This window comes from Solanum pennellii, chromosome 6 (genome assembly GCF_001406875.1).
Source record: "Solanum pennellii chromosome 6, SPENNV200".
Classification (NCBI taxonomy): Eukaryota; Viridiplantae; Streptophyta; class Magnoliopsida; order Solanales; family Solanaceae; genus Solanum; species Solanum pennellii.
Genome location: NC_028642.1, coordinates 48,871,825 through 48,883,376, shown reverse-complemented (window position 1 = coordinate 48,883,376; position 11,552 = coordinate 48,871,825). Strand labels below are relative to the sequence as shown.

At 26.8% G+C, this 11,552-nt stretch overlaps 1 protein-coding gene across 1 annotated transcript; it reads left to right on the top strand.

The window, feature by feature from the left end:
• Window positions 1–9,907: 9,907 nt before the first annotated feature.
• Window positions 9,908–11,256, top strand: LOC107021754 (FCS-Like Zinc finger 1-like). The gene is made up of 2 exons (XM_015222463.2): window positions 9,908–10,238; window positions 10,807–11,256. The coding sequence occupies exons 1-2, from the start codon at window positions 10,009–10,011 to the stop codon at window positions 10,973–10,975; spliced, it is 399 nt and encodes a 132-aa protein (XP_015077949.1). The 5' UTR covers window positions 9,908–10,008; the 3' UTR covers window positions 10,976–11,256.
• Window positions 11,257–11,552: the final 296 nt, after the last annotated feature.

The window sequence follows — 11,552 nt, the reverse complement described above, 5'->3', positions numbered from 1 at the left end:
TGTTCCTTCTTTTTTTTTTTGTCCATTTCTATAATTTGAACTCATTTTTAGACGGCATAATACATATATTAGATCCTAAACTAGACTTCAAATTTTAACTTTGACCTTCAACTTTCATAATGCACAAACAAGCACTTTAACTATCCAACTTTTAAATAAGTAAACACATGAGTCCTACATGACACAATACACGTAGGACAACACGTAGGACAAAAAATGACATGTAGGGAGACATGTAGGACATGTGTGTCTATTTGTTCAACTTTATACAAGTTTAAGTGTCTACTTGTGCACACCCAAAGTTGAAGGGCATAAATGTAATTCGAAACCAAGATAAAGGGCATATTTATGTATTATGCATTTTTAGACTGTTACAAAAAATTAGTAAACATAGAGTACTTTTGTGGGACAAAAAAAAAAGTGGAAGAAATGGTTACTTGCAAACTTTTTTCTTTTTGGTTAGTTTTACGACCTTTTTATCAGAGATAATCATTATTTTATATATAAGATATCAAAAAGATTACTTTTTTCTATTTAAGTTGTATAAGAGACGAGCAAGATATGACGATCATCTTTATTTTTTACATTAAAGATCTAAAAAAAAATAATTTTTTAAAATTCAAATTGTAAGAAGACATGCCAGAGATCTCATTTCCTCTACAACCTTAAATCATAATGCTCCTACATTAACAATTTTTTACATCCTATTTTAATTCAGTATGATCTATCATATTATTCTCCTGATATATAAAATATGTATACATGCATATATCGGAAAAATGAATTATTCACATCCTGTCCTACAAATCGCAATACAACAGGATCAAATATCTTGCATGTGAATTTCTAAATAGAATAAAGGAAGCTCAAAAATCAAAATGTATATATACATATACACTATGGTTTTTATTTTTAATTTGTAGGATAGAAGAAATCGAATCGTAAGAATAATAGCAAAGAGGATTTGAAAAGCACAATGAATTACGATTTTCAAGGCTTAGCCAAGGATGGGATCTCACTATTCACCGTATTTGATGACATGACTAACATATTAAGCCGAAGCTAAAACTAAAATCACATGCTTTGTACAACTTAAACGGTACATTAGATTAGGAGTATGACAAAATTACTTAATTATAAGTTTGACCAGATTTATATATGTTGAGTAAAAGAAAGAAATAAAGAAATCCCAATCTGATTAATTAGTTCACATGATGGCTGAATCACTATTGCTAAGAGAGAAGTTAAATTAAGGAAGATATATAAAAACAGGGCGTAATTAAGTTGAAAATAACAAGTTCCTAATTCATGTTTGCCAGTCAATATTGTTAATTATAGCAGCCACCACCATCTTGTTTTAAATTATTTATAGTAAACTAGTATAATATACAAGAGATAGGCACCAAAGCAAAGCAAACAAAAAAGATATATGTACTAATTTAATATAGCTTTGTCAGCAATTAATTAGCTGATCTAAGATCAGAATAATGCAAATCTCAAAGTCTCTAATCCCCACTAATACATTGTACGTCTCCCTTGTTTAATTTTTTTTTAGAAAAAAGAAGCTAGCTAATTAACTTAATGCGCTTTGAAGTGAAAGATATTTGAAAGACTTACAACTTTATAATTAATAAAAAGAATTGGTTTAAACTTTAAATATAAAATACTCAGACGTTTTTGTTCACAACCCTCCTCCCCCTCCCCCCTCAAAAAAAAATTATTTTCTTTGTCTACCGTTCGAAAGTTTTAATTTACAGAGTCCATAAATTTATATATGAAACCTTTTAATCTTTCTGAATAATAAAATTTACAGTCAAAAACTTCTTTTTTTGACTCTCGAAATCCAAAAACTACTACAGAAGTGTTTTTTTGCTTTTCAATTTTTTTTTTAAAAAAAATACTAATTCCTCCCCTTCTTTTGCAAGAGATTAAAATTTAAATAATATTAATTATTATCAGGGTACATAACAAGATCTCCAGAATTTTACTTTCTACTATTGTTAATGACTAGTTCACGCATTTTAGAAAGGGAAGATTAGCTTGAATAATACTAATAAATTTTGACCAAATAAAGATTATTTATGTCAATATATATACGGCCGGCCTGCTTTGATTAAAATTTATAGGATAACTAGGAATCTGATTATTATGGTAACATTGTTAACGTAACACATTGTCTAATGGAATTCCAAGTTAGAAAACGTTTGATCATAGGATAAAAATAATAATCTCAAACTTAACTTTGTTTATGTTTGATTTGATATATTAATTTATTCCTAAGTTATGTTACGTTTGAAATTAGCTTTTTACTTTTTTGCTTTCAAACATAATTTTTGTCGCTGAATACTAAGCTTATGTTAAAAAAATAAAATCCATACGTGTTATTCAACTTATGCTTGAGGTATAACATTTACTAAGGGTTCGTTTAGCCATTCAATATAAAATCATGATATGGAGTTATGAGATAGAGTTAAAGTTTTGTTTGAATTGCAATTTGAACTTTTTATGTTGTATAATTTTTCATATATATAAAACTCTCATAAGTTGTAAAACTATTAAAATTGTTTCATTTCTTTATACAATCTTATAAGCAAAAGTTTATAAAATCACATAATATACTATTATAGAGTTATATATTCTAAAATGTACAGATTTTATTGATCAAACTTTGATTCAATAAAAAAAAAAAGATGAACTTAAGTTATAGTGTATTAATCTTTAATATAGTCATCCCACATAGTATAAACAATCTTCTCACATTAAACTTACACTTCTCGATCATATATATGACAGAGAAGACAAACCAACATAGGGCTTTGAACCATTTATCAGTCAATTTGGTTGGTTAAATTTGATTTTAGAAAAGAAAGGAATTTGGTGGATATAAATGGTTAAATATGAAATGATTTGAAGTAATTATAAATTTTATTTTGGTGAGAATAATCGTTATAAGAGTATAAATTATTCATAAATTTTACTCCCTCCGTTCGGAAAAGTATTTGTAATGTTGCGCTTAACGAAAGTCAATTTGACTAATTTCAAAGGTAAATTAGATCACATTAATTCGATATTTTAAACAAAAAAAATTAGATATTCTAAAACTACATGAAAAGTACTATAAATTACAATTTTTTTTGCATATTAATATGATGAAAAAAAGCATCTTAAAACGTTAGTCAAAGTTTTTGTAGTTTAACTCTAAAAATAGTAACCATGACAAACAATACCGGACGTAGGGAGTACTTAGATACAAAATAGATGGTTAATATATAGATATAAATGTGAAGTTGTTTTACAAAATAATAGGGTAATTTCGTTTTTAAACAGTTCCAAATCATGATTTGAAATTCTCAAATCATACTTTTTAGAAAATGTGAAATTTCATATTATGATGTGAAATTATGAGATAAAATCAGCATGAAGTTGCACGTCAAAACATAAACGCCTATTATATTAATGTTTTTGAGAATATCGTTTTTGATTGTATCTAAGGGAGTTTATAATTTACCCGGTCAATATTACGATGATGCATATGGAAGGTGTAACCATATCTGCTAGCTGTTAAATGCTCATCAAATTTATGCACAAAACAACAGATATTATTCATTCACTATTTTATTTTATTTTTTGTCAGAGAGCTGACTTGCAATCATAATTTTTAAATTTCAAATTCTTCAAAAACGACTAGTTTTACCCTATAAAATATTATATGTGATCTTTTTGTTCAAAAAACCTGACAGCCATAGCAATTATATTAATAAAAAATAATTTGATTTATTCTGCAACCTTATGTCTGCATAAAAATATAAAATGTTAGCTATTTTTTTCCGCAAAATTCATTACTACACTATCTTTCAATTTATTCCGAGGAAAGTTTTCTAACACAAATAACCATTAGTCATTTTTCTTAGAACGGTGAATGAAAATATTCTAAAATGAATGAAAAAAGTTAGATTAAAGTTGAGTAAAAGAGAGCATTATTTGTTTGAAGAACAACGTTCTTTTAATACTTATCTACACTTTATTCGAATCACATATATATTGTTAGGCTAATATATTTTAGAGGAGAGAATTGAATGAGTAGTAAAGATCAAAGAGTAATAAGAAAGAGTTGTATTGTCCGGATAATAGATGATATGTATCTAAAATTTATTCGAGTCATATAATGTGATTGGATTATAATATTTTGGAGGAGACAATCGAATGAGTATCGAAGATCGAAAGCACCAGTAATGAAAAGAATAGTTTGAACCTATAATAGTCAACAAGTACGCTTTAAAAACCAAAAATCCATAAGTAACTAGTCAGTTTCTCTTCAGGGGTACATCACCTCAGTGCAGAATTAAATAGTGTCAAGCTATCAAAAGAGAATTTTTCTTATCGAAAAGTTCTATTATAAAATTATATTTTTTGTAATATGTGAACTGTGTAATCCCTGGACTGAAGAAATATTCAAGTGTCTGTATAGTAATAAAGCTAAAAAGAAGGATCAAAATTGTTTTTACTCATGTGGATTGACTTCGAGTTTATATAATTAGTCACATTTGTATATGTATAATTGCCAGAATATACAAATACAAATATACAATTATTTAACCTATATACATATACAATTCATCTCTCTCCCGCTCTATGCCCTCTCTCATTCGCCTCTCTCCTCCATCTCCCAATCTCGCTTGCCATATATACAAGTGTATATGTATAATATACTACATATACAATTCACCTCTCTCCCACTCTCTGCCCTCTCTCGCTCTCCTCCCTCTCCCAATCTTGCTTGCCATATATACAAATACATGTGTATAATATACAATTATCTAACTGATATACATATACAATTCATCTTTCTCCCACTCTTTTTTCCCTCTCTCTCGCCTCTCTCCTCTCTCTCTCTCCAACTCTCGCTCGCCTCTCTCCTCCATATAACATATAGCTATGAATTGTGATTATCAAAATATAGTTATGAATTATAATTAAACTATTTTTAATAAGCTATATGTGAAAGTTCCCCGATATTCAATTTTGCTAGGCCCAAATTTTTAATTTAAGCTATAATGGCAAGAGAAAGGCCCATTAGAGATCACTGAGGGTTGGGCTGACACTCTGAAATACACAACTGGGCCATGACACACCATGCCTATACAAGCTTTATGCATGATATATTAAAAACAGGAAACTTACATAAATATAATACAAAATAAAAAATATTTATTATTTTTAGCAATAATATATTTTTTAATTTTATCACTTTTAATATATTTATAAATACAATTTCAATTCATATTACAAAAAATAAATTACTATTCACATATAATACAAGTTTTATTGATGGATAATTCGTTTAATCACATGTTTTAATACACTTATAATACAATGTCTCAACTTCTTACTAAACAAGCATAATATATTTTTAAAAATAGTTATAATAAATATATATTGCATACTTAATTCACTTTTAATACATATTACAAATTTAATATAGTATTGATATAAATGGTAATAAATTAAAAATATCGCTAAAATCAGTAATTATTTATTAAAGGGAAAAGGCTCAAAAATGTCATCGAACTCTCAGAAAAGGCTCATTCATACCATCAGTTAAAAGTTTGGCTCATTTATGCCATTATCGTTAAAGAAAAGGCTCATTCATGCCATTATTTTTTCAATGATTTTGCAAAATCATTTTTGACACGCGCCCAATTATAATTCGACTGCTCATCAATTTTTTTAATAAAAAAAATCATAATTCATGAAAAAATTGACTTTATTTTTTTTATTTTTTTAATTAAATAAATTGATGATGTGATCGAATTATAATTGGTCACGTCATCAATTAAAATTCTGAATAATTGAATTTCTTTTTAATTTTTTTTTATTTAAAAAATGATGACGTGGCCGAATTAGATTTGACAACGTGTCAAAAATGATTTTGCAAAATCACCATTAAAAAATAATGACATGAATAAACCTTTTTTTAACGATAATGACATGAATAAATCAAACTTTTAATTTGTGACATAAATAAATCTTTTCTAAAAGTTTAATGGCATATTTAAACCTTCTCCCTTTATTAACCGAGTATCCTAAAAACAAAAGTGTAATATATATAAAATCCCAATTCAGAATTTGAAGAGTTTAGAAACACCAATATTATTTTAATTTAAGCATGAGTTAAATTTTTAACGATGACTAATAGATAATGCTGTATTTGATTAGTTACTAATAGCTATTGAACTGTCCGCAGTTCAAATCCCTCTATTTACCAATTTTTATATCATAAATAAACCCTCAACTTGTAATAAGAATCGTAAAAAAATAAAATCCATAATTCATCCAATTCGCAGACATTTTAATACGGTTATATGCAAACAAATACATTACAAGTGTACTATTTTCCTCTCCACGTGTGTCATCATGTTGAAAGTAGACAGAACAAAGTTTAGAATATGAAAAGGTTCATTATTTTAATCAGCCATCAGTATTTATTTTATATTCTGATAAAATTGTATAAAGCTAGGAGCTTTGTTACGTTGCACGGAATAATACACTTTAAGGAGTGGACAAATACTTGAACTAAAAGGAAGAAAAGAATTTTAAAAGCAATATTTTTTATTTATTTTTTATTAGAGAGAAAGATTAAAGCATAGAGAGAACTAAATGTTGCACCAATTAATTTAGTAGTATCTAACTTTTTTATTGTAAAAATGACACAAGTATATTATTACAATGTGTGATGATTATTGAGGTTTCACGTTATAGGACATATGTCTGCCTGCTGGCTGGGTCATTGGTTAACATACACGTGTATAGTAAAAATAAATATAGTAATAATATCTTTAATTGTCATAATTTCTTATTTTAGAGTTGAATTATAGGAGCTTTAATTAATGTTATGATACATTTTTTTTATTATATTAATATATAAAAAGTTTTAATTTATAATATTTTTATATAGTTTTTAAATATTTAATTTTTTTAAAATATCGAACAAATGCAATTTAATTTAATTTTGAAAATTATCAAATTAATTTTTTAAAAATATAATATAATAATTAAAAGTGGGGATAGAGTGAGTAATTTTTACTAGTGAAGTTTGAAGATTATAACGTATATGCAATGGAAAAATATTCTAGGTTGATCTTTGACTAAAGTAAAATTTATTAAAAATTACTAAAAAACACATAAATGCAGTAATCAAGAAAGTATATAAAATTAACAACGCTAAAAATAATTAATAATATAATGATAAAAAAAAAGGAATAATAATAAAAAAGTTTAATATGTTTTATTTGCATGAATAAATTCAATCTATATAATTATATAACTGATTTGTTGTTTGAAGTATTCTTTTATTGAACAAGTCTTTGAAGAAAAAAATAGCAAGTGAAATTAACACTTAAAATTTTATATGAAACTTTTCTTTACAAATCCTACTCTATTACTTTCCCAATTCGAAATTGTTTGTCATGTTACGCTTGTTGAAAGTCAATTTAACTAATTTTTAAAGATAAATTAGATTATATTAATTTGATATTTTAAACAAATAAATAAATATTCTCAAATTATATAAAAAATAAGATAAATTACAAATTTTTTTATATTAATATGATGAAAAAATACATCTCAAAATATTAATTAAAATTTTTATTATTTAACTTTAAAAATAAAAATCAGGACAAATAATATCGGACAAATAGGATAAAAATAAAAAAACTGGAACTAACAAAGGGTGACGCATAACGTGAAAAGATGAATAGTGAGGCATTTATGACTTTCATGGGCAGAGTATGGGAAGCTGGATCGGTGTTAATTATGTCGAATGGGGCAGCCTTTCAACGGCTGACCGGGACTTACGGGCAGGCAGCAGAAATTGCCTCAACAGTCAACACCTGTCTCCTTTTTGGACACCTCTGAGGAATTTGTTTCCAATGGTTCTTTTTTTTTAATCGTCTGTATTAAAAAGTATCATATATTTTTAGATTTAATAATAATTTAAATTTTAAAATATTTATTTTATTTTAATAGATAATTTATAATTATAAAATATTTATCGCTTATTTTAATTTTCATTCCAAATTAAATTATATACAACATCTAAAATGAAATGGAGAGGGAGAAAGTAATGTAAAGAGGAGTATTACATGTTATTTATTTTTAATTTGTTTTTTTATTTTTATTCGAAAACTGATATCTACTTTCAGATCATATTAAATTTAAGTTTATATTAAAAAATTTTATATTATAAAAGAAAAAAAAATTTACCACTCCATCATCATCGGATGATGATTGATGATCAAGTATAGCAGATTAAGGTAATTAAGCAAAGAAAACAACAAATCGGAGAAAAGGTTAAGCATGTGATGACGTAATTTGAGCTTAATGTTCCATAAAAATCTCCAACTCCGACTATTTTGCAGCACATTACTTTAGCTATTCTTCCTCTTTTACAAATGTTTGTTTTACAAAATTTCTTTTTACATTTGAAGTCTAGACATGACATGTGTCATTTTGATATATTTTATGTGTTTTTAATTAAGTTAATACTTGGTCTATTTTATTTTACTCATACATTTTAACAGATCAAAGAATTCTTTCACTCCTTTTTCATATTATCCTTAGTATTAAGTAATCATATAAAAATAATATTTATCAAAATTTAAATTTTTGAAAATTTTAGTAAAATATAATTATAGTTAAAAAAATTAAAACGTTATAGATGGGTATAATAATGATTGAAAAAATTCAACGTGACTATTTTACTTGTACATTAAATACTAGTATATGTTTATTTACAATGTAATTTTTTTTCCAAAAAAATATCTAATTTAGACGGAGAGGAGGGAGTTAGAGTAATGTCGAATAAAAATACGATGGTGACATAGTTTCAAAAGTAAAACTGACCCGCAAATAAATGGCAGGTGGGTCCGGGCTGGGGGCCCGCATCGCGCTCGGCCCGTTGTAACTTTCTTGCGCTTTAGAAGGGCAAAGCATCTCATGTGCCGTTAGGTCGCAAGTTTTCGTGGAATACCAAATGGACCCTCACTTTCATGAAATTTCTCCATCACTTTTCATCTACTATTTGCCCTTCATCTCTACCAATATTACCAACCAATGCCATCAACATTTTTTTATAATGAATTGTTGTTGAGTAAAATTAAATTATTAGAATTAAAATAAATTAGACATAATATATATATTTATCATTGGGTTTTTATTTAATTATTAGTTATTAATCATTATATATAAGAAAATAGATACTATGTGAATGAAATGTTATAATTTAGTAATGGCACTGCTCACTTTAAAATATGCCTGTTTATTCAAAGAAGTTAAAAAGGGCGATATATACATCTTTACTTTGTTTTACCCCTTAAATATTTTAGGAAAATTAGCATATGTTCCTTGGACGAGAAAATGACAAAAAATGCTCCTTATATTTTAAAGTATAATTTATCGAAACTGCTGTCAAATACTATTTAACTACTTTAATTATTAAATTTAATCGACACTGGAAAACATTAATTAGAAGTATAACTTTTATAATTTCTGCTATTTTCGGCTCCCTTGACTGGCAGTTCTTAAGTTTTTTCAATTCCATTAAATTTACTAAATATTTAATAGAAACTAAAATATTTATTTTTAATAAATTGATGGAATTAAAACTGCTAAAACTACTTTAAACCGATCCTCACGAGTCACGAGGCTACCTCTTGTGTCACTTTTCTCTTTCTAGATCGTATTAATGGCAAAGAGGTAAATATTTAGAAAAACGAGGATATAATTGTCAGTAAAAGAAAACAAGGAATAGTTGGCCAATGGAATTAGATTCCACTTGCACCAAATTGAGAAACATCATTGTTTTGCACTTTACACTTTTTTTCTTCAAATAAAATATTTGTACCAAACTTTCTTTATAACTCACCCTATTTCTTTCTCCAAAATAATATATTTTCACACTGTTTCTTTCTCCTCTCTATATAGTTTCTACAGACAAGAAGAAGAAAAAAAATGGACAGTGCAACAAGAAGAGGGCCTTTTTGTTATACTTCTTTACAAAGGAAGAGTAGCCTCACAAGTGTTTCTTCCATTTCATCTTCATCTTCAATGTCATCTCCAAGATTTGCTGGTGGAAGAAAGTACTCTGATACTACTAGATTTCAACAACAACCCCATTTCTTGGATGCTTGTTTTCTTTGTAACAAACCACTTGGTTTTAACAGAGATATTTTCATGTACAGGTCAGTTTTTCTCCAAATTGTTCGTTTTTTTTTTCAACTTTTCACCCGACATGTTTGATATTTTGTGCATTACTTTTAACTTACTACATTTAAGACTCTTATTATCTTTTCTTGAACTTCAAGTAAAAATCACATAAACAAATTGAAGCAGAGGAATGTGTTTTAGTTTTCTTATTTTTCTGTTGGGGGATGGATTTTTTTATTAAATAGTGACATTCAAATTTTACAAAAACAGAGTATAGAACTTGTTTACTACTTATAAACCAGGTTAAAACAGAGTTGTTTGGGTTAAATTTTCTCATACATTCAACTTGAAGCAAAAATGATCTTTTTGCGGCCATAAATAGACATAGTAATAAAGACAAGAGTGATAAAATTGTTATGCGTATTAGTAGATCTAAGTTCGCCGAAGATATATAAAGAATGTTTAACTGACTTATTAAGTGACAATTGAGTTATATTATCTTTAATTGATTGCAACTAAAAATCAATTTTGATGTAGGGGCTTCTTGATTTTAATTTTTTCCAACAAAGTTTGAGTAATTGTTGGTTTGATTGTATGTTGCAGAGGGGATACTCCATTCTGTAGTGAAGAATGCAGACAAGAAGAGATAAATAATGATGAAGCAAAGGAGAAAAAATTAAATCTTTCAGCATCCAAGGCTTTGAGAGAAAAGGACCACACTACTTCTCCAAAAAACTACCATTTTCCCAGAGGCACAATTGCTGCTGCTTGAGTAAAAAAAAACATATATTATATATACTACTCAAATCCTCATTAAAGAAAATGAGATGAACAAGTAAAAGAGTATTTTAAATTAAACTTTAATACTTTAGTAAAGTGATATGTAAATGATGATATGGAAGAGGAGGGTGTGTGTTGGTGTTATGCTCTATACAAAACATAGCTCTGTTTTTTGGTGAGCTTCTTAAGTTTGTGTATTTGTATCATCTGTGTTATTTCACTAGTGAAATGACAAGTAACTATGAATTTCTACTCTTTTTTTTCAAACTGTCATCCATGGTTCAAAAAAGTATAATAGGTGTTTTGAAAGGCATAATACATGTGACTTTTAATTTGACTTATTCAATTTTGAGTGTGGTACAAATAGATATTTAAATTCGTATAAAATTGAATAAAAAAATACATATATTATATATGACATAATATACGTAAAGTTTCACGTAAACTGTCATATAGGATGAATATGTCTATTTGTTTAATTTTATATAAATTCAAGTCTTTACTACTCAAGATAAAGATCTGTATTATGTATTTTTGAGATAATAGAAGTGATTGAACATTATGCTTTC

What these genes read in the sequence shown, in the direction of transcription:
- LOC107021754 (XM_015222463.2), top strand. Translation starts at nt 10,009, where the DNA reads ATGGACAGTGCAACAAGAAGAGGGCCTTTTTGTTATACTTCTTTACAA. An exon ending in AGAGATATTTTCATGTACAG is followed by an intron (nt 10,239 to 10,806) that starts GTCAGTTTTTCT and finishes TGTATGTTGCAG; the next exon opens with AGGGGATACTCCATTCTGTA.